Source organism: Hypanus sabinus, chromosome 9, assembly GCF_030144855.1.
Source record: "Hypanus sabinus isolate sHypSab1 chromosome 9, sHypSab1.hap1, whole genome shotgun sequence".
NCBI classification, from domain to species: Eukaryota; Metazoa; Chordata; class Chondrichthyes; order Myliobatiformes; family Dasyatidae; genus Hypanus; species Hypanus sabinus.
This window is the reverse complement of record NC_082714.1, coordinates 105,144,084-105,168,270: the sequence shown is the minus strand read 5'-3', so window position 1 is coordinate 105,168,270 and position 24,187 is coordinate 105,144,084. Positions and strand designations below refer to the sequence as shown.

Here is a 24,187-nt window from a genome sequence, read left to right as displayed (position 1 = left end):
GTACTTAGCCACTCAACCTTTGCAGGTGCTGGAATATTCGTGTGGGTAAATATGTGATCTTAAAACTTTCGAGGGAAGTGTTCCATCTTCAGTAGCAGCTGACCAGACAAGGTCTCACCGTTGCCTGCAACACCGCACAGGCCCTGCCAACAACGCTGTGCTGCAGGGAGGTCAGTAGCTGCTGTAGAACTTAACCCAACAACCATCTTTAAAGGGTTAGAGGAACAACACGGCATTGAAAATTCTGCCTAACCTTTTGCAGCACACTTTTGAACTTTGAATCCTGTAGCATGCAGAAGCTGAGGGAAGGGACACCAAGTAGAAGCAGGAGGAATTCACCAGGCCCCTGAGGCCTGCCCCTGCCATTCAGTATGATAGTGGCCGATCATTGCTGGGCTCAACTCATCTTCTGTACTGGTTCCCCATTGCTTGTAATGCCTTAATCTTGAAATTTATTTCCACCTTAAACCCATCTGCTGGTCTGACCCCCTCCACCTTTGGAGTTGGGGGGGTTGGCATAGAAATCCAGTGATTAACTACCCTGGAAGAGAAGATGAACAACCTCTTATCCTTTAGGAAATAGCAGGGGCACCAGCTTCAGAGTATAGTTGGTGATGAATGAGGCACAAAGATCTTTTCTGCACCGTTTGGAGCATGTTTTAGCTGGCAGATTGCACATGTGTAAGAATGCGCCTGTTTGCTGCAGTTTGACTTTTCTCCAGGCAGCTTGTGTTTAATGGCAGAATCTATAATTGTGTGTTCTTCACGGTTCAAGTGGTTAGTAGGGAAATTTCACACAGCCTCTTCACTGGAACAGTAGATAAACTGCCTTGAAACCAGTGTGTCCTTCATGTTAACTAAAAATCACACAGTACAGTGTGGCAACATCTTGTGCAAGCAACCAAGAATGGGAGAAGTTACATTTTTACAATAAATAGCAATGAGCCTGTGATCAGTTGAACTACCTTGAAGCCACTTAATGGAAATATTACCCAGGACATAAGAATATCTTTATTATTAGGATGTCACTTCTGTTTCTTGAGTAGTACCATGGAATCTTTGCATCCACCAGGGATGACAGGTGGAGCCTCTTTAACACAACGGGCTGGACTTACCAGCAGCGCTCTGTTCCTACAGCACATCACTGGTATCATGATGGATACGTTTGACAATGGCACTTCATTCTAGAAGCTGTTACTTCTATGTCTGGTAGCTGAAATATCTCGTTGGTACCAAAATGCTGCTTAAACAAATGGTCCAGGCTCTCCTTCGGTAAGACTGGCTGTTGAGCAACTTGCCATGTCAGGTGGCAGGGAGAGAAGTCTGATAGTATTACAGCTAATGCACTAATGGACCAGGGACGGGGAGCAAAGCTAACAAGAATAAAATGGATATTGTCTTGGCGCCACAGGCCGAGTTAACAGTGCCTTCATGTGGGTTAGATACCATCTTGACTACATCCAAGCACAATGGAGAATGTGAATGATAGCAGTGTGGACTTCCCATTTCAAAAGAACAAATAGCCACTGAATGAAAGCCCCGTAGTTCCCCAAGATGCTTTGCTGCTCGCAATGAGAGAGAAATCCCGACCCATTCAAGAAACGTCAGCAGATAATTCAGATGGCTTACCATGCTAACGCAGGGTGTTGGGGGGCGGGGGGGGGGCTTATCCTCCAAGTGACTGGGCTGGATGCAAACCCTCAAATTGGAAGAGGACTGTAATTCCCTCAAAATGGGTAGGCAAATGCTTCTCCCTCAGCCAGTGTTGCTAGGATGAGCCGCACATCTGGTATAGATGCTGCCTCACAGCAGTAGTGGCCCAGGTGCGACTCTGACCTTGCATCTGTGCGAAGCATGCAAGTTCTCCCGGTCGCTCGACAATTCCTCCTGGGTGCTGCAGTTTCTTCCACTCCCTCTGTGGGGTGGTAGGTTAATTGTGTGTAGGTGAGTGGTGGAACCTAGGGGTGGGGGGAGCTGGTAAGAATGCAAGGAGAATGAAAAGTAAAAATGTGGGTTTAAATAAAAACGTGGTTGGGGGGTGGTCTCAGTGGACTGAAGGGCCAATGCTGCGTATCTGCAGCTCTGGAATAATTGGTTCTTTATCCGCCTGTTGGTCTGGCTGCTACATTTCCCAACACTGAAGCAATCGGCCAGAAAGCCCTGGGGCTGATGACGAAGCTGTGAGCGATCAGGAGCGCATCAGCTGATGATGGAGCTCAGTGGTAACTGTGCAAAGCTTTCAGTGAAAAGCAGGGCGCACATACTCAACTCGTGTGGCAAGGCCGCTCATCAGTGGGGGAGGGTGGAGGGTATTTCTGGGATCCTGATAATGAGTGCAGGGCAGTAAAACAGGTGGCTTTGGATAGAGGTCTACACTCCTGAAAGGCACCACCTTTTCCTGTCTGCAGTACACTCCAAAGGAATGTGTTTGGAATCTGTTTGAGACTCTTTAACAATGCTTAAATAGACCAAATACAGCCTGGGAAGGAAGAGATGAAACCTCCTTCCTTTATCTGTGCTTTAGTCAGTTTGGTTGATGAGCCCCGGACATGGGAGCAGAATTAGACCATTCAGCCCGTTGAGTCTGCTCCACTGTTTCAGCATGGCTGATTTATTATTCCTCTCCACCCAATTCTCATGCCTTCTAAAGTCCTAATGAAAAGGATGAAGAATTCAGCCAGAAGTGATGATGCTTCCTCCTGAGGCCTCTTCTCCTCACCTTCACAAGTTCATCTTCAGTCGATTTGATTCCCTCCACATCTTATTAAGAAACAGTGAGAACGCCGGATACAGGAAAGACCCAGCAACGTCCTGAGAGCAACCCGCAAACCTGGAGGAACTGTGCAGGTCAGCAGCGTCTGTGGGTGGCAACGGACAGGTGACATCCTGGGAGTGCTCCTGAAGACTTGCACTCCAAAACTCACTGCCCTCTGGCCAGGCTCTTTCAGCTCCCTGCCAATGTGGAGAGTTGCCCAAGTATGATGTGTTCACAAGATAAATCTTACTGCTCACTGTCTAGTCAATCCAATCCCTGTTAGCAGCCAGCTGATAAGACCATAAGACATAGGAACAGGATTAGGCCACAGCCTATTGAGTCAGCTCCACCATTTAATCATGGCTGATTTATTTTCCCACTCAACCCCATTCTTCCTCCTCCCCATAATCTTTGACACCTGTACTTATTAAGTACCTATCATTCTCTGCTTTAAATATATCCAATAACTTGGCCTCCACAGCTGTCTGTGGTAATGAATTCCAAATTCACCACCCTCTGGCTAAAGAAATTCCTTCTCTTCTATTCTAAAGGGGCATTCTTCTATTCTGAGGCTGTGCCCTCTAGTCCAGACTCATCTCCTGCACGCCCACTCTATCTAGGCCTTTCCCCTCTTAAATTCAGCAAGTACAGGCCCAAAGCCTTGTATACTAACAGTATTGTATGTGGGACTTGTATTCATTCCTGGGATCCTCTTGTAAACCTTTCTGGACCCTCTCCAAAGCCAGTACATCCTTTCTTGGATATAGGGTCTCAGCCCCAAGGCACCCTGCAGGAGATCTTCAGGCAGCGTCCAAGGCCCAGTCACCTTTTCACTGCTGCAAGTGTTACTTGACACTTCTCAGTCTGTGCCTAAATCTTGTCCAGGTCTTGCTGCATGCAGACATGGGCTGAGTTGCAAATGGAATTGAACAGTCAGAAATGGGTTTGTTCGCTGGTGATTACACCATGTTAAATTCCATTTACAACTCTGTTCATGTCTACATGCAGCAGTAAATGCTAGGCGCTGACTCTCTCTAATAAAAGAGTCTATCCACCTATCCTTGGCAACTCCCTTGAATACAAGTCCCACATTATCGACATTCTGGAGGTCACCATTGACTAGAAACGCAGCTCCACTAGCTACACAAGTGTATTTTGGTCATGAGGGCAGGTCGGAGACTGGCTGTCCTGTGACAAATGATTAATTTCCTGACACATCAGACATATGGGAACACTTCCTCCTCATGCCCGACCCAGCCTGTACCTCCCGAGTCACCATCCTGCCTTGGAAATGTTTCTGTGGTCCTTCATCATCATCACTGGGTCTAAACCCAGCAGCTCCCTTCCCAACATCACTCTGGGGGTGCTTTCACCAGAACTACTAAAGCAAGTTGCCACTACTGCCAACGAAGGAAAGCCCATTAAATACCTTGTTCCCAAAGTTTGAATTTACAGACAATCCGAAGCCCCTAGCAGGAATGTCTGCTTGCCCGGTTAATTATTGTCTAAAACCAGGTTATCTGGAAATTTATCGTTTTAATTTTGGGCTGTCTGCGAACTGGCTGCTATGCTTGTTACACTGCAGAGGCACCTACTTCAGGAATACCACTTTACATGCAACACGTATTCAGAGTGCAAAGTGCAGGTTTAGTTCATTCGGTTGCACCTATCCACCAGACCCACTGCCAGTGGAAATAAACCTACATCAAAGCTGCATCAGTGATGCTGATCTGCAGCCTGTTGGGAAAGTACAACATAGCCACCCCAAAGGCAGCACCTGCCCAGGAGTCTCCCTCATGGACTGAAAGGCATTCTTCAAACCTGATGGAATGAGTACGGTTGACAGTTCTCCACTCTCAGGGCAGAACCGGCCAAACTTGCTAATAAAGAAGTGGGAGCTGATATAACCTGCACAGTTTAAAAGGTCAGTGCAGATGGTTACTGTGACAGTGATTAGGGTCCAGGATAATCCACAGTGTACTTCTGCCAGCGCCCCAGAATTGACCTGAAGGACATTGATCTCCAATTGTTAATTCAGATGGAAAATCAATGGGCCATTAAAAATAACTGTGGTGAATTACCCTGTAGAACATTGCTGCTTAACGGCAAAGTTCTGGCAGTGAGTTGTGACCATTTGACTTAACCATTCATTTTCGCTTTCCGGTTTGTTGAGGGCAGCTGGTTACAAACGCAAGGATGGGAGAGGATGCAGAGCATTTGAAGGTGAGGTGATGCCTCTGAATTTGCCAGATGAGTTGGAAACTTGCCACCAACCGTAACAGGCTCTGTTAAACCAACCAGTGTAACGAAGGAGTGTGCACTCTGGGCACCTCAGAGTAGACCTCATTTACAGAAACAGTTACTTCTGTGGCTCTTGCTGGAGGGCTTAATTTTTCCTTGTGCTGCAGCATAAAATCTGTGGGGTGTCAGCATCTTCACCAGCTCTCCGTGCATGTCAGCAGACCGGAGGGGGGGGGGGTGAGAAGGGTTTGCAAGTCCTTCAGAGGTCACACTCACCTGAAAGCACTGAGCTTCCCAGAATTGTCTGTCCCCAGTGATATTCCATTGCTGACTTAGCAGGTTTCCTCCTCCTGTTTTTAAAAATATTTCAGGTTAGTGGTGATTATGATCTTGAATAGGGAGGAGCGATCAGATTGCAAGGTTCATTGGTAGCTGGAAGTCTGTATCCTGTGTTTATGGAGTGTGATACCCAGTTTACAAGGCAGCCGCAATGTTGTGTCTCTGTGTTTGATCGCATGGACAGATAAACTAGGTGTGGACATGTTTGCAGGTCTTTGTGCTGGTGGTTAATTTTAGAAGTGTTGTATTATGCTGAAGAGTCAGTAGGGGAGGGGTTATGCTTGTGTGTATTTTACCCACTACTTGAGTCTCTCTCCCCCCCCCCCCATTCTTATATTGATGATTGGTTCCTGAGCTGTCGCTAACTGATAAAGGGTGGGGGTGGGGAGAGGGGGAAGAGAGAGAGAGAGAGAGAGAGAGAGCTCAAGGCCCTCCATTGTGTGGTTTCTGAAGTGTTTGGGTTGTCTGAGTTGAAGGCATTAATTAATGCAGTTGCCATTGTTGAGTGGGAAGACTTTGAATCAGGTTTCATATCACTGGCATATGTTGTGAAATTTGTTGTTCTGCAGTAGCAGTAAATCACAAAATATATAAATTACAATTAAGTGTGTGTGTGTGTGTGTGTGTGTGTGTGTGTGTGTGTATAATCAAATAAGTAGTGCAAAAAGAAAGGAATAAAAATACCGAGATAGTATTGGTGGTTTCATTGTCCATTTATAAATCTGAAGGTGAGGGCAAGAAGCTGTTGGTGGAAGGTTGAGTGTTTGTGGCCTGAGGCCTTCTGTACTGGCAATGGGAAGAGGGCACGTCCTGACTGAGAGTCCTTAGTGACGGATACCACCTTCTGAAGATGTCCTCTATGCTGGGGAGGCTAGTGCTCATGATGGAGCAGCATTTTCCAGTCCTGTGCAGTGACCCCCCCCCCCCCCCCACCACACCAGGCGGTGACACAACCAGTTAGAATGCTCTCCACGGTACATCTGTAGAAATCTGCATGCGTCATACCAAGTCTCCTCAAACACAGGGGTAACTCCTACAAATGGCACAATGCTCCAATTGTTCTCCCCACCCCATTACATTCTAGAAGAGCTAAAGGTAGCGAGTTTGAAACGGGAGATTTTTTAAACAACAGATGTCTCTGAATGTGAGTTTGGAAGGATGTTAACAAAAATGGCTCCCATTTTTTTTCCCTTTTAATGGAGTTGTCTCTTGTTTTTATTATTCACCCATGGCAAAATTGCAAGCTGTAAAGAGTCTTGCTTTTTCATCTTGGAGGGTTTGGGGGGAGGGGGAAATGCAGACTGAAACCTCAAGGGGCTGTCTCCAAAGGTCACAGAGTTCCTCTAACATGGCACGGCTTCAGCTGGCGAACGGGGTTCTTGTGAAATTGCAGCATCTGTACACAAGAATGTAAATAACACTCACCAAAACACTACTGCAGTGAAGACAACACAAAGATAAAATTGTTGCAGCTGCAGTTTTTTCTCTTCTGCCACCTCCTCATTTCATGCTTCTACCAGCATTTGAGTTTTGAGGGATTTGTCTCACTAAAATAGGAACTTGTGCCAAATTCACCTCCCTTCAGTACCTTTAACCATTTCCTGGGAGTTATTAATTTTAGTCTTGCATTGTTGATATTCATGTGAAGGGTTTCCAGCTCTCTCTGTTATTCCCATTGTTCATATTTTCACACAAAACTCTTAAAGAGAGGCATGGGGGAGATTTGGGGTGAGGCACATCCCAGGCTGCTGCTACTGCTGCTGAAGAACAGTTTCAGCTTGTGTTCCCTTGCCCCATTTCTGTTCCTCGGATTTGCGCAGTGCTGGGATTAAGTGCATCAGACACAGGCAGAGTTCCGCTGTCTGCAGTATTACGTAGCAGCTTGGACGGCTGGCTCGCTCAGCGAGGATTCCTCCAACTGTAGAGAAAGTCCAAAGCTCCCCATTCTCTCTCTTCCCCCCCCACCCCCACCAACCAAAGCTCATTGACTGAAGAGCACAACAGATTTCACTGTTCGCTGTTTTAAGGGGGCCTCCTTTTCCTTCTGCCCGCACAGTAGACAGACAGACAGACAGGCATGTGACAATGTAGGTCAGAAGTGATCTGTTACTTCACATCTACATAAACAGTAGCCAGCTCTCACTGAAAGGGAGACCGTCTCTGCTGCTCCAAGTTAATTCACTCAGCTCATTGAATAAAAAGAACGAGCCTTTTGTATCCTCGCTTACACAGTCCGCGGAGAGCTGAGATTTGTCAGTGTCTGACTCTCCCCTCTTCTTCGACAACACCTTTCTCCTGCAACTTCAGTGTATTTGTGGATCTTTGTTAGGCTTGTGTTCTGTAAAATCAGGTCTGTCCAGAAGGCTGCATCAGCAGATGGAGCTGGGAACTAAGAGTCAGTCCCTCCTGAGGGAGTGGTTTCACTCCAGTTAAGGGTTGTGTGTTTAATTCTGACGCATGAGATGCACCCTACTGCATGCCCCATGCCTAAGTGCAGCAAAATCTACGAGGAGTAGTTGCTCTTTTATAGTCAATGCAAGGAGAACGTCAATTTGCAACATTCCCTTCAACCTGTCTTGAGAGTGTCAGCTTCCTATAGGTGCAACAAAGGACCTGCCAAAGGAACCCAGCGATAGAGCGGTTGGTGCCTGTGGGAAAGAAAGTAATTGTTAAAGTTTTTTGGGTTAAGAGCCTGCATCAGGACCTGCTGAGTTCCTCCAGCAGATTGTTTGTTGCTCCAGATTCCAACATCTGCAACCATTAGAGAGACAGAAAGGGGAGGGGGGCATTGGTCAGTAAGCAGAAGACTGCAGGGAATTCCAAAGACTAGGACACATCACCAGTCCTTCATTATCGATGGATCTAAATCCTGGCACTCCCTAGCCAAGAGCACTATTGGAGCACCTACACCAGAGGGATGCAGATGTCAGGAAGACGGAGGTTCAGCACTGCCTGCTCGGGAACAGTTGGGGGCAGACCACAGTGTGAGGAAATAAACTTTGTAAGAAGAAAGCACATGGATCTGAGCATCAGTGTTAATGTGGCAAAACAGCAGATACAATGCTGAGGGAGACACGAGATCCTCCAGATGCTGGAAATCTTGAGCAGCACATAGAAAACTCAGCAGGTCAGGCAGCATCTGTGGAGGGAATGAACAGTTGACATTTCAGGACTGAGGAAAAGCCCGCAATGGCAACTGTTTATTCTCTTCGGTAGTTCCTTCAGCATTTTGTATGTGTTGCACAAGGTAAGGGTGTGCAGCCTCACACCGCTCGGGAGCTGTGAACTTGGTCCGGGTCTCCATCCAAAGACAGTGTAGGTGGAACTGATGAGGTGCAGCAAAATTCCAGTGGGACCAAGTTGAACATTTGGGCGGGAAAGGGGGGCCAGTGGCAAAAATGGGCATTACTGAAACATTTTCTTAACCAATTTAAATCTTCTCCCATCATGGCGCAGGATGCGGTTAAGCGGATGGGCTGTGGTGTTCAGGGTGGGGTTGCTGGTCTGAGTGAGCTGGTGCAGGACTGCTCGGTGCCCCCAAACGCTTTTGTTGGAATAGAATTGTCAGGCACACTTCAGGTTCCAAAAGATACTGTGAGTTGTTGTACAGTGGGCAGTGTTGCCCATTCTTGAAGATAAATTTACCTGACTGAATGTGCATGTCTGTGCTTTTGTAAGTAATGCCCATTGTAGACCCTGTACAGTTGAATCCAGGTGAGTTAACCACAATGGTGTCAGTTGCTCACAGAACCTCCTGGTTCTGTTGTTATTTCTCACTGTCTAACATCTGCTGCAAACCTAAGGGAAAGATCTGCTTTCATAATCCTCTCTAGTCTTTGCATTTTTTTTGTGTGTGAAAAGCACTTCATCAGTGCCAAGTTTAATGACGTTTTGGTTCCAAGTGAAGTCCATTCCTGTAAACTAGGCTTAGAATGGCATGCCTCCTTTTTTTGGTTACTAGATTTTATTTTGCCCAGAGTACACCTGGCTCCTCTCTGTGCCTGTTGAAGTCGACCTCCCCACCCCCTGCAATTCCTTTGCGGTCACCATCCCTGCAATGGGTCAGTAGGAAATAACTTCTGAGTTCCACTTCCCATCCTGTTTCTCAGCAGTGTATCTTTTTATGGATAATAAGCTGCAAGTTATGGCAAGACAATGAAAAGTGCTGGTTAAAAGAATATTGGAGGGGCAAGAGCTGAGTGGTTTTGTTTCTGCAGAGTTTTGGGCCCTGACAACTGGGGGCATGCCCCCTGTGGTACGGCCTTGAATTCTGGGGTTCCGCTGAAGGCCAGAATGCCGAGATACAAGTGAATGGTAGGGCTGGTGAAGGTTACAACCAGGGTCACTACTGGAGTGTGAAAGCCTGTTTTATTTCACTTTTTATGGAACCAAATTTGTTATTTTCTGATCTACCTTTCCTTTCTAATAAATGCAGAATCGAATTTGCTACCACGTGGAGAGGTTGAAGCTAATAGCACAGATAAACACATGAGGGAGGAAGGAACTAGAGGTATGTGCAGATGTGGGGGGTGGTTAGATGAAGAGAGTTGGGAAGAGACTGGTTGGGAACATAAATGACAACATAGACTGTTAGAGCTAGTTGGCTGTTTCTATGTTGTGCATTTTGTGTAGGTCTCGAACTATTACCACCACTCGATTGTTGTGGGTTTCAACAGGCACTTTACAGTAAAATGGCCCTATGCACAAGGGATCGATTTATGACCCTGTCCCACTTGGTTCTGGTCATCTCAGGCTTGCAGAAGAGTTGGGGGAAAATCATGACCAGACTCTTCCCATTCATTATTTCAAGATGAATATCATCAACGTGCATTGTTCAAAGTATCTGCAAGTCTTTAAAATACTTTTGTAGAAATACTGTCTATTTTATTGTCACTATATCTCATCAGATAAATTTATCCAAAATGTTTAATTCATGCATTTCCTTTGGCCTTTTTATGGTCATAGTTTGCTTTGGTGTAGTTGTGTCCATTCGTAACCCAAAGTACTGTGCAGTCAGTGTACTGTAAATCAGCAAAGATCCTGTGTGCAGGCATGTTCATTAAACAGCATGCAAGTTATTTTTCCTAACGTATTGCAGAGATGTGAAGAAATGCCATGGCACTCTGCTGAGCAAGGGATTCGTGTAGTGTCCTTACCACTGTCGTCAGAACACAAGCTTCTGCAGAGTGTCTGGGAAACGATGATATCTGCCTGTCTTCCATCCGCGGAGGAGGCCTTGTGCAAATGGAGCAATGTAGGAGTTTTCTTGAACACCTCCACAGTACTTTGCAGTTGAAGTGGTGTTGCTGTGTAGTGTAGGAAATGCAGCAGTAAATTTAATCTTCCATTTGATATATAATATTAAAAAAACCTGTGATCATGACCACACCATCCAGAGATCTGAGTACGCCATCCAGAGTTTTCAGTGTTGTCAGTGGGGAAAACCTTTGGGTGAGTTGTCATTCTGAATGCACCTACCTTATGTGGAAATGATTCTGTTTACTAGGGAAATTTTCATGGATATCCTGGACAGTGTTTATCTGTGTGGTTTACTTCTGATATGTAGGGGTTGTAATTAAAAGAGTATCTGTTAGTTGTTGCAAGTGCTTGATTCGTCTATGATTATGGAAGTCGTGAGGTAAGCACGGTTCTCCGGCACTGCACCAGCTCAGAGCATCGCTTCAGTCTTCCATGTCGGGGTGAGCCCGGGTGCAATCCCAGACCGGTTCCTTGGTGCGGTGAGTCTGCCTCACAGCATCTGGTGTGGGTGACGGAATCCACACACCATCACAGATCTCCTCACAAACTAAGCCATGAGCCAAGCCTGACCTGACATGACCATCTAAAGCAGGAATGAGCACGTGGGAAGCTGGCTGTGTGGGTACAAACCTCTCCCTTTCAGAGTGGAGCCATGAGTGATGGCTGTAGAATCACGGGGCGTGGCATGGAGAATTGACCAAGTGCTAGTAAATGGGATTGTTATTGTTGTTGTTGTTGCTCCTTCTCGTGCCTTGTGGCTCATCGGGCGGCATTTTTTCTGTATCTGTAGCATTTGACTTTTTTTTAAACAAGGTCGAGTTGCTAGCTCAACGCTCGACCCAGCATGGGTGGAAAGCTTGCAAGGAACCAGCCGGATTCAAACTCGGGACAATTCGCCTCGAAGTCCAGTCGGCAAAGTAATGGTGTATGCTTAGTGGTTACCATGGACTCAGTGGGCTGAAGGGCATGCTTCTGTGGTTCTCTTTTCCACAGAGATCTTCACATTTGTGTTGGTCGAGAATTAACCATCTAACGAGTTCCAGCCACTGCCCCCTCCCTCCACACTTGTCGACTGGGTGTGTAGCTCTGCAGGTCATGCCTCTCTGAGTACATACCCATGTCCCACGCTTTCAGACACCCACCACATCTTTTAGATTTTTATATTTTTTTAAAAAGTGCTCCTCCCCTCTAACCCTTCTACCAATCACTGCGTATCAAGGTTGGCCTTCTGCGTGGGTGGGGGGGGGTGAGGCATTCCTAGTCACTGTCTTAACCCCTCTTTCCCATGGCTAGTCAAAGTGAAGGAGGATGTTCAGGATTGTGTTGAGAACCTCCAGTCCCTGCTTCCAAGAGCACATGGAGCCTCTCTGCCTCAGCAGCGGAAGGAGTGAATCACCCCACACCTACCTCCTACACCAAGAGTCTGCACTTGCCACTGTTAGTTTATCTACCAAACCCAAAGGGTTGCCCAAGACAGTGGTTAAAGACCATCATAACCATTATTCTTTAACACCTTAATTACGCTCCTCTACAAATAAAACAATCCCAGCCTAGCCAATCTTCCTACATAGCTGCAGTTTTGCTAAGCTAGTGGCACTCTTGTAAATTCCTCCCTCTCCAGCCCAATCATACCTCCTGTATCCAGAACTCTGAAGTGCTGTAACTTGTGTGATATGTCAGCCCCTACACCAAAGGTGTTCTTTTTCCCGAATGGTACACTTGGGAACAGAAGTTTGACCTGAGCATTTTACACTCTTGAGGAGAGAGGTTAAGAATTTTTTTTAGACTGAATACATTTTGTGGTGTTCCTCATTCACAACGCCTTCATTGCAGTTAAAATACAAACCAGTAAAATTGTGGTGGTAGGGTTTTTTTAAAAAGACAAATGGCTGAGAGTTGCCACCCAGTGATAATCTGCCCATTATGGTACCAGCATAGGAACTGGCTGATGCACCCCTCACCCCTGATGAGAAAATATATACTGTGAATATTATTAAAGCTGTGTTCTCCTGTGTTGGGAGTTATTAAATTGTTGGTGCTGCATGTTGTTGGCAAGTAAAATTCCATTCTCGCCAGCCAGCCAGCCAGACATGATGCTCCCCAGAGCCACTTTACTTACCCTGCTTTGTGAAATCTCCCAAAGCCTTCACTCTTTTTGCAGCGAGCTAATCGGAGGGAGCTGCTGCTCAGGGAAGAGAGGATAAATGAATCATTGGGCCCAGCCAAAAGTGAGTCAGCAGGGAGCTGATTGTCAGAATGTAAATGAGCTCTCTCCACTGTCGCGCCACATAGAAAGCTGTCATTAGCCCAGATTAGATTTTCATAAAATTCAGACAGTTTAAGGTTTTAATATTTGATGTTTGCATGCTGTCCAGAGAGTGCAGAGTGATGGATTAGTTTAGGAAGGGGTTTGCATCGCTGTTGTTTGGAATAACAATTTTAATGTTTTGAGCACTTATCTGCCATTGAAAGCCACAGCCTGATGTAGGGGTAGGTGGGGCAGGAAGCCAATCCCTCCCTCCTTTTCATTCTATCCTTTAGTCTCTTTGTGTCTCGTTCTCTCGCTCTCCCTTGTAACTCTGGACAGTGAAATTGTTTGGAAGTGTACCTTAGGCATAAGATAAGGATTAGGAGAATGGGCAAAGAAGTGGCAGATGGAACACAATGCAGGGAAGTGTATGGTCATGCACGTTGCTGGAAGCAATAAAGGAGTAGTCTGTGTTCTAAATGGGGCAAATTCAGAAATTGAAGGTGCAAAAGGACTTGGGAGTCCTAGTGCAGGATTCCTAAAGGTTAACCTGCAGCTTGTTGGTAAGAAGGCAAATACAATGATAGTATTTGTTTCCAGAGAGCTAGAATATGAAAGCAAGGATATGATGTGGAAGGATTATAAAGCCATAATTTGGAGTATTTTGAGCCGTTTTGGACCCCATATCTAAGAAAGGATGTGCTGGCATTGTAGAGGATTCAGAGGAGGTTTATGCAAATTATCTCAGAAATGAAAGGGTTAAGATGTCCTCTGGGGACTGTACTCACTGGAGTTTACAAGAATGAAGGGGGTGGTCTCATTGAAATTCACCGAATATTGAAAAGCCTAAATAAAAGTGGATGTGGAGAGGATGTTTACAGTCTATGACCAGAGCGCACAGCCTCAGGATAAAAGGGCGTCGCTTTAGAACAGAAATGAAGTTGGTGGTGAGTCTGTGGAATTTATTGCCACAGATGGCTGTGGAGACCAAGTCATTGGGTATGGTTAAAGCGGAGGTTAGTTAATAAGGGCGTCAAAGGTTATGGAGAAGGCAGAAAAGTGGGGAGAGGGGAAAAATAAACTAGCTGTAATCGAATGGCAAAGCAGACTCAGTGGGCCAAATTTTGCTCCTCTGACTTGTGGTCTTCTGGATAACATTGCCTTGCTTGAAGATCAGAGTGTTTATTAAGCTACATTTGCTGGGCTTGCCTTTCACACCCTCCGGAGTCCAACCCTTCTGGCATGTTGCTGCCCTTGACCACTTCATTGCTGCAGCTCATGAGACTCACTAAACCTACAGTCCAGGGTCCCAGCTTCCATTCCCATCGCCCGTCACTGCCCAGGCTATCAACAGCCAGGCGGAAGGATGGCAGAGATAAAATATTAGTAGTAAAGATCATAAACGAAAAGAGGCAGTCCTTGGATCGCCACTGGTATCTGAAACAGTTTGTGTGTACGGCAGGAAACAACCAGGTTAATGGTGTGGTGGAATGATCCATGAAGGGTTAAATTCAAGCCAGCCTGGTTAGGTTAGTCATATAATACAGATGAGGGATTTAAAGATGATGATGCAGGCTTTAAAGAAGGTATTTCCTAAATTGGCCAATCTCTGATAAATTAGCTACGAAAATAGGCAGGGACGAATGTGGTACGACATCTTACTGTAAATCATCCCGTGCAGAACCAGGACTCGGGCAAGAAGGCTGGGTCCTTGCTGCTCTTGTAAAAGCCAGTGATCAGATAATAAATGATTTGGTGCCTGGGAGTTAATAGAGAAAGTGAACTCTTTGTGATTTGTTTAAATGACTTGAATGAGGAAGTAGACTGGTGAGTTAATAAGTTTGCAGATGACATAAAGGTTAGTGAAGTTCTGGAAGGTTGCCGTAGGATACAATGGGACATGGGCAGAGTGCAAAACTGGGCTGAGAAGTAGCAGATGGAGGTCAACCTGGAAAAAGTGTGAAGTGATTCACTTTGGAAGGTCGCACTTGAAGGCAGTATAGAGGGCTATGTGTGGAGGACAGGGAGATCTTTGGTTCCATGTCCATGGATCCCTCAAAGTTGCTATGAAAGTTGATAGGTGGTTAAGGTGGTGTCTGGTATGTTGGCCTTCATTAGTCTAGGGATTGAGTTCAAGAGCTGTGAGGTAGTGTTGTAGTGGTCTCCTCATTATGGGCATGATGTGGAAGCTTTAAAGAGTGTGCAGAGGAGATTGACCAGGACACTGCCAAGATTAGACCATATCTCTTATAAGGATAGGTGGAGCAAGCTATGACTTTTCTTTTTGGAGCAAAGAAGGATGAGAGATGACTTGATAAAGGTGTATGAGATACGAAGCATAGATAGACAGACTGACTGACTTTTTGTAATAGGCTAATATGAGAGAACATCACTTAAAGGTGATTGGGGAAAGTATGCAGGGATATCAGAACTAGATGTTACAGAGTGATATGTGCATGGATCACACTGCCAGTGGTGGGCATTTAGGAAACACTTTCAAAGGCATGTGGGTGGGGGGAAAACATTAGAGGTTTATGTTGGAGGGAAGGGTTAGATTGATCTTGGAGTAGGTTACAAGGTCGGTATAACATCTTGGGCTGACGATCCTGTAGTGTTCTATGAACTGTATCTGGGTATTAACAAGTTTGTGGTTTGTGTACAACTTGCTTGCTCACTCTCACATACAAAAGCCCATCCTTCTATAACCACTGAGTGATGGGAGCAATCAGCGGTATTCACATATCATTCTGCAGTGAGTGGTCTGCGCGTTTATGTTGTGTTCCTTGCTGCATTTATTATTAGACACCAGAAAAGGAAAATAGTACACTAACCTCGATTGTACATCCTTCCCCAGCATTCAGAGCCACTCTGACTACTATTAAACATCTATCAACAGTCCCCAAGGACAAATTACTAGTGAAAAATTGAGCAAGGTCTCCTCCTAATTGAATAGTAATAGTGATTAGCAGCCGCTCTGCTCTAATCACTCACTGCTGCTGCTTCTCCCTTCTACAAGAAGGGAAACTACTCCACACTCCACCTTCAGGCGCGCTCTTCATTTAAATCCTTTTCCCCACTGCTCTGCCTTTCAGAATGAGTGGTCCTGGTCTTCCGAGGTTGTTGCTTTTTTTTTGAGGAGGCTAATGTGTGTGAGAGGTTTGTATTAATGGGTTAGTTTTATTTCAGAATGACAGCAGGATGTTCAAATATTTTCGCAACTTTTGTTTGGCAAATGTTGGAGTTGGTGCTTTTACGCTGCACGTACATCATTTTTCTTCAGCAACAGCACCCAGATCTCTTATGGTTAAAGTTCTAGCCAGTTAGCACAATTCATCAACAATTACAGACCCTTCAGCCCACTTTGTTGCACTGACCTTTTAATCTACCCTAAGGTTGATCTAACCCTTCCCTCCCACATAGCCCTCTATTTTTCTATCTTCCATGTGCCAATCTAAGAGTTTCTTAAATGCACGTAAGGTATATGCCTCTACCTTCACCCCTGGCTGAGTGCTGTATGCACCCACCACATTTTGTGCTTTTTTAAAAAAAACTTTACTCTGACGCCTTTTTTTTTCCTCCAATCACCTTAAAATTGTGCTTCCCCACATTAGCCATTTGCATCCTAGGAGAATGTTTTTGGTTATAGCCTAAATCTATGGCAGTTATCTTCTACACCTCTGGAGCAAAGGGGACAAGAGGAGAGTTGACAAAGAGGAACAACGCTAGCTTGATCAGCCTACAAGACAAGCTTTTTAATCCAGATAAATCTCCGCTGCACCCTGTAAAGCTTTCACATCCTTCCTATAATGTGGTGACTAGAACTGAACACAACATTTCAAAACCCGTATAGCAATAGGCAGAGTTTCCATCTGCTGGAATTCAAGGAGAGCCATCTCAGACTGGATCAGCCGCCTCGTCAAAGCATGTCCTGAATTCCTAAGTGAGACCAGTCGTGGGTCTTTCTTTGCGCAGTTGAATGTTCCATTTGGGCTTTGTACGTCTCAGTGTTGGAGTGAACCATAGTTGTAAGGTGCAGTGATATTTAAGGTCATCTAAACCAGTTACCTTAAATATCACCCGTTCTTTGGCTGTAGGCAGTGGAGGGATAACAGATTGCAACTGCAGTAATTCCTTGAGATCTGGTTTTGGGTGCCTGCATTATGTCCCTGTAGAATGAGTGAATTAAGTCACTAGGCACATCATTGTCTTGCTGGCTCATTGAAAGAACTATTCAATGGTTCCTGCTCTGGAGATTTTCAGAAACTGTTTGGACATTCAGTTAAGTCTGCATCTGCCATCTTTGGAGGGCTCCAGATTGTTACTTCCCTCACATAGGGAAATGCATTTCCGTCTGGTTATTGTACTGTTATCTACAGTGGCATGCAAAAGTTTGGGCACCCCGGTCAAACTTTCTGATTCTGTGAACAGCTGAGCGAGTAAAAGATGACCTGATTTCCAAAAGGCATAAAGTTAAAGATGACACATTTCTTTAATATGTTAAGCAAGATTACTTTTTTTTACTTCCATCTTTTACAGTTTCAAAATTACAAAAAAGGAAAAGGGCCTGAAGCAAAAGTTTGGGCACCCTGCATGGTCAGTACTGAATAACACCCCCTTTGGCAAGAATCACAGCTTGTAGACACTTTCTGTAGCCAGCCAAGAGTCTTTCAATTCTTGTTTGGGGGATTTTCACCCATTCTTCCTTGCAAAAGGCTTCTTGTTCTGTGAGATTCTTGGGCCGTTTTGCATGCACTGCTCTTTTTGAGGTCTATCCACAGATTTTCGATGATGTTTTGGTCGGGGGACTGTGAGGGCCATGGCAAAACATTCAGCTTGCGCCTCTTGAGGTAGTACAATGTGGATTTTGAGGTGTGTTTAGGATCATTATCCTGTTGTAGAAGCCATCCTCTTTTCATCTTCAGCTTTTTTACAGACGGTGTGACATTTGCTTCCAGAATTTGCTGGTATTTAATTGAATTCATTCTTCCCTCTACCAGTGAAATGTTTCTCATGCCACTGGCTGCAACACAAACCCAAGGCATGATCGATCCACCCCCATGCTTAACAGTTGGAGAAGTGTTCTTTTCATGAATTTCTGCATCCTTTTTTCTCTAAACATACCTTTGCTCATTGCGGCCAAAAAGTTCTATTTTAACTTCAACAGTCCACAGGACTTGTTTCCAAAGTGCATCAGGCTTGTTTAGATGTTCCTTTGCAAACTCTGACGCTGAATTTTGTGGTGAGGACGCAGGAAAGGTTTTCTTCTGATGACTCTTCCATATATTTGTGCAGGTGTTGCTGCACAGTAGAACAGTGCACCACCACTCCAGAGTCTGCTAAATCTTCCTGAAGGTCTTTTGCAGTCAAATGGGGGTTTTGATTTGCCTTTCTAACAATCCTATGAGCAGTTCTCTTGGAATGTTTTCTTCGTCTTCCAGACCTCAACTTGACCTCCACCATTCCTGTTAACTACCATTTCTTAACTACATTACAAACTGAGGAACTGGTTCCCTGAAAATGCTTTGCTATCTTCTTATAGCCTTCTTCTGCTTTGTGGGTATCATATATTTTAATTTTCAGAGTGCTAGACGGCTGCTTAGAGGAGCCCATGGCTGCTGACTGTTGGGACAAGGTTTGAGGAGTCAGGGTATTTATAAAGCTTTGAAATTTGCATCACCTGGCCTTTCCTAATGATGACTGTAAACAAGCCATAGCCCTAACAAGCTAATTAAGGTCTGAAAGCTTGGTAAAAATTATCTGAGAGCTCAAATCTCTTGGGGTGCCCAAACTTCTGCATGGTGCTCCTTTCCTTTTTTCACTCTAAAATTGTACAAAACAAAAATAATACACTAATCTTGCTTAAAATGTTGAAAAGAAGTTTTCATCTTTAACTTTATGACTTTTGGAGATCAGTTCATCTTCTACTCACTTAACTATTCAGTGACAAGAAATTTTGACCGGGGTGCCCAAACTTCTGCATGCCACTGTATGTACTTTGGTTATTAACCCTCCTTCCAGTACATCAAAACTCTTCCCACTGCTGTCTGTAAGTTGTTTCTATCAAGCAAGTTTCTTTTTATCTGTGACCATACAAGTTTATTCCAGGTGCTCCAACTTCCTGCTCCATTACAAAGCTGCGCGGGTCGGCGGGTTAATTGGGTGGTGCAGGCTCACACTGGGCGAGAAGGTCCTGTTACCATGTCGCATCTCGAAATAAATAACATTTATAATTCTTCCTCTTCAAAGAGGATATGCAGTTACAGTCCATGGATTGGGAAGCCAGTTGAACACCCTCCCAAGTTCAGTAATGTTTCTTCTGGCTTGTATAAAGTTGTGGAACAGTACAGAATGGAAACAGGTCCTTCAGTCCACAGAGCCCATCTAAACCATTCACCATCATTTACACTTGTATTTACCCCCTTTCTTTCTCTCTCACCCTTCAAGTTTCTCTTCTATTTTACCTTTTACAGTCTAAGTTCAGGACATCCAAAAGCAGTCCCTGTTGCTGGATTAAATGCTGTCAACCAGCCGTCTGACGTGCTGGTGTCATTTTCAGAGATCCGTGTCAGCCAGGTCACCTACAACTCTATAATGAATCGCCTTGGTTTTAGATTTAATTTATATACTTGGCCTAAGAAATGTTTAGGATGGGATAGATAGAGTATGTGCCTGTATAACAGCCAGTTCTAGTCTGGGAACTATCAGACGGAGGATTATAAGCAGTTAGCTTTCCTGAGCCTGTGTAACAGCTGAGTTCACCCTTGTGCAGAGTGTGGGCTTCAGTATATTTCTGGGCCAGCCTCTCCTTGCTCTAGTGACTCTGCTGTCCAGGCATGAGGTGACAATTTAGTTCCAATAAATATCATCATCATTCCTCACCGAGTCTGAGACAGCTGTTCAGTTCCCTCTCCAATGTGCACTCACATCGCTGTCTCCGACCTTTGTTGGGGGGTTGTGTTGTTGTGAGCAATGACGTTCAGCCCTTGCCTGTCTCCAAACGAACTGACCCAAGCGTCAGTGTGGAATGTAGAGTTATATAGTGACAGGCCTATTCCCACCAGTTACGTACCCCAGTGTTATAGTGTGGTTGGCAGCTCATCTAGGAGAAGGAGAACTCAGATCTGAAACCACCACTGCCTTGCGGCTATACCCACTTATGGTGAAAGCCTTGGGAGTAAAACCTGAGGGGGAAATCCAGAGCTGGAGTCCTTAAGGCAATCCTACATTGAGTTCATGCTGATATTGACAACCCCTGCGACGCAACAGGTGCCAAACTGTATTGGTGTCTGCCGTTCATTTTGATTCATCATCTGTGAGGAGAGAAGGAGCTTGCTGCATGGGCATTGGCTTGTTCTCTGCGTCGTTCCGCTCTGGCTTGCTTATCGTGTAGGTGGCTATGAAGCAATATCCGTGGTCAACCCTGACCGACAGAGGACTGAAGTGACCAACCCATCCCCACATGCACCCCAGTGTTATACAGTGACAACCCATCCCCAGCAGTAATGTACCCCAGTGTTATACAATGACAAACTATCCTCAACAGTAACGTGCCCCAGTGTTACAGTGATGGCCTGTCTCTCAATAAATTGTGAGCTGAGGTGTTTTCAGGATGATTGTTTTTGTGGGGGGGGGTGCTTTCTCTGATTTGTTCCCTGCAGTGTCTCATGTCGCCTTTGTGCTTTCTGTTACAGCTGAGTTGGAGTTTGTGCAGATAATCGTGATAGTGGTGGTGATGATAGTGATGGTCGTGGTAATCACCTGCCTCCTCAACCACTACAAACTCTCCACGCGATCCGTAATAAACCGACAGAGCCAAATGCGAAGGCAAGAAGGCACCCTGCAGTCGGTAAGATACCCGTCTAGAACCGACGCCTTCGGGGGTTTTGAAGATAATTGCCTCAATGCATAGCAAATTCAGTAAATAGGATCATTTGTGAGTTGAAATCACCAGACACAGTTTCAGACATCCCAATGCATGGTGCAAGTTCTGAAATGCCTTTGTAATGTAAAACACTTGCCATTGTCATGATAGAGACACAAACAGCCTGCTAATTTGTTCTTAATGACGTTCATTGAGGGGGAGAGATGTTTCCCAAGACAATAGGGAGAACTCCCATTAGTCTCTGATCAGTTTCGTCACTTGGGAAAGCAATGGGAACCTCCTGCAAAGTGCAGTGTCTGTGCTCTGTGCCAAGGAACGAGCCTGGAGTATTGGTGGAATCGAGCCTGCAGCATCTGACTTGGGCAAGTTCCACCAGCAGCTGGCCACATGTTATCAGTCCAGGCTGCCCAGCATTGTTTTCATTGCCCAAACCTGATGAATGGCAGGGTGTCTCCTGCCCTGCTCTCCTACCTCAGTCCCAACTCCTGTGTGGGTGACACGTATTCCAGCTCCAGTTGCAGCTTCTGCCAGCGATGAGGGTTAAACCCATAACTCTGTTTTCCTGACTACAGAGGAAGTTTACGAGAAAGATCCTGGGAATGAAAGGGTTAACATATGAGAAGCTTTTGATAGCTCTTTGCCTGTACTGGCTGGAGTTTAGAATGATTGTGGGAGGGGGTAGGTATTGATATTTCAGTGAACCCTACCAAATATTGAATGGCCTCGATAGAGTGGACATGCAGAGGATGTTCCTAATAGTGGTAGAGTCTGGGACCAGAGGGCACAGCCTCTGAATAGGATGTTCTTTTAGAACCAATGCGGAGTAATTCCTTTGGCCAGAATCTGTGTTGAATTTGTTGTCACTGATGGCTATAGTCTAGTTGAAGCATATTTTACTAGATCAGTAAGGGTATCAAAGGCAGGAAAATGGGGTTGGGAGAGAAAATAATTCAGCCGTGTTTAAATAACAAAACAAGTTTGATGGGCTGAATGGCCAAGATTCTGCTCCTGTGTCTATGGGTCTGGAAAGTATGTATGGAGTTGGAGGGGAAGAGATCTGCTGAAGAAATGGGCCTAGTATCTAAGGGCTCACTCTGCTCCATCTACAGACACAGTTTGCTCACCGTTGAGGATGTGTCTTCAAAAGGCAGAGCCTCGAGAAGACAGTATCCATCATTAAGGACTGCCACCCTCTGGGACATGCCCTCGTTGCTGTCATCAGGGACAGGTACAGCAGCCTGAAGACCCATTCTCAACATTTATTTAGGAACCGCTTCTTCCCCTCCGCCATCAGGTTTCTGCACAGTCTGTGAGCACTACCTCACCGTTCCTCTTTTGCACTGTTTATTGTGACTTGTGCTCATTTTTGTCTTGAGACATACTGCTGCCATGAAACAACTTTCATGACGTGTGTCAGTGATGGTAAATCTGATTCTGAATCTGTCTGCAGAAGATTCACAAGAATGATCCCGAGAATGAATGGGTTAACTTGTGAAAAGCGCTTGATGCCCCTGGGCCTGTACTCAGTGGAGTTTGGAAAGACGGGGGGATCTTACTGAAACCGAGGCCTGGATAGATTGGATGGGGGGAGGATGCTTCCATCAGTGGGGAAGTCGATCGGAGGGCACAGCCTCAGAATAAAAGGGCATCCCTTTAAGAGTGAGAAAAGGAGAAATGTCTTCAGCCAGAGGGTGGTGAATCTGTGGAATTCACTGCCATGGAGTGCTGTGGAGGCCGAGTCATTGGGTGTATTTGAGGCTGAGGTGGATAGGTTCTTGGTGATGATGTTAGGAAGGTGGATTGGGGGAGGGGAATGGCAGAGCAGACTCGATGGGCTGAATGGCTCAATGCTGCTGCATATTATGGTTGTGTGGAAAGGCTGAGCAGTTTCAGAGCTGTGTTAGTGAATGACCTTTCACCACTGCCTAGGCTTGTGGACAGGTTCAGGCGAAGGGGCAGACATGCTAGCGGTAATTGGTGGCCTGCCTGGAACGGCACCAGGTAGAACAGACAGCCCTGGAAAGGGCTCCAAGTCACCTGAGGGTTTTCACAGTGACGTTTGTACACTGCAGTTCCCAGAATGTATGGTTCCGCCCCTTGCTGCCAGGAGCACGTGGAGCTGCCACAGATGGAAGTTGGTACCTCCTGCCGTGTGAGGCTGCCTGTGCAGAAGCAGTCCCTCCCTGCGCAGTGACCTGAAGGCCACAAACAGCCCCTGGTTGCCAGCAGATCGTACACACGAGTGCAGCTCCATTAACCGGAGGAGTTCTCGGGCAGGTGAGACCCACGTTACTGGGACGGTGAAGGTGTGTGGGTTAAGGCTGCGCTCTCTGGGACAGGTGTGGTGTCACCTATGTTCCACACTGCACCTGCACATCAACACCTCTGCCTCCATCTGTTTTCCATCACATTTCCCTTAACACTGCTGCCCAGCAACCATTGGGTTTATTGTCACAGAAACTCTGGCCCTTTTGCTCCATGCCAGCCCGGTCTTCTGCCAGTCCTATCTCCCTGCACCCAGACCACAGCCCTCCATTTCTCTCACCTCTGCCACTATCGCTGGCACCTTGTTCCATGCTCACACCACCGTTTGAGTGAAAAGGATCCCCCTCAGATTCCCCTTAAATATTTCACTGTCACTATCCTCGCTGATCTGATTTGACACATGATGTATTTCACTGTATGTTTCGATGTATACCATTGTATACCTCTATAACATTCCCCTTATTCTCCTGCACTCGGGAATAAAGTCCTAACCTTTTCAAACTTTCCCTATAACTTTGGTCGTCAAGGATCCTTGCAGCATCAGTGTAAATTTTCTTTGCACTCTTTTAATTTATTGGTATCTTTCCTTCTGAAGCTGGGAGTGTTTGTACTCTGTATGACAGAGCAAGAACACAAACTCCAGAGCGGAGTGTCCCTAATCAAGTTGTCCAAAGCTCACCCACTCTGCTATCGTCAGTCTCTCCGGTCTCGCAGCAGATTGGTTTATTGTTGTCACACTCACCAAGATACTGTGAAAAGATTTTTTTGTGCCATCCAGACAGATTATGCCATGCGTAATTAAATCATGCAAAATGTAGTGTGCAGGTATACAAAGGGTAAGGGCCACACCAAGATCAATTGGGAAATCGAGATTTTGTAGTTTAACCTATGACTGGTCCAGTCAAGAGTCTGGTAACAGTGGGGTAGAAGCTGTCCTTAAGCCTAGTGCACTTGTTCTCAGACTTTTGTGCCTTTTGCTCGACAGGGAAGAGGAGTAGAATGGACAGGATAGCAAGGCCCTTGAATAGGTCGGCTGCCTTCACCAACGTTTCCTTCAGCCTCTGCCACTCTGGGCCAATGTAGCAAGAGTCCAACCGGAGCTTGTCTCACAGGAGAAAGAGGTTTGGGGAGACCCGACACATCCGGTTTTACTCCTGTCGCATACAGTGTACACTGCCCTGGTCCAGAGAGGGGCATT

The 24,187-nt window shown here is 45.7% G+C and overlaps 1 protein-coding gene across 4 annotated transcripts in view; it reads left to right on the top strand.

Annotated features, from left to right (window-relative positions):
- LOC132399697 (protein TMEPAI-like) overlaps window positions 1-24,187 on the top strand; it is a 98,662-nt gene that overhangs the window by 55,914 nt on the left and 18,561 nt on the right. For 2 of the 4 annotated variants that reach the window (XM_059980364.1, XM_059980363.1), the window contains exons 2-3: window positions 9,771-9,845; window positions 20,534-20,688. In XM_059980364.1, the coding sequence (XP_059836347.1) occupies window positions 9,771-9,845; window positions 20,534-20,688 (230 nt within the window). Of the gene's footprint in view, window positions 1-3,698; window positions 4,979-9,770; window positions 9,846-20,533; window positions 20,689-24,187 lie in introns of those variants that run through there. The other 2 variants (XM_059980366.1, XM_059980365.1) reach the window with 2 other exon arrangements.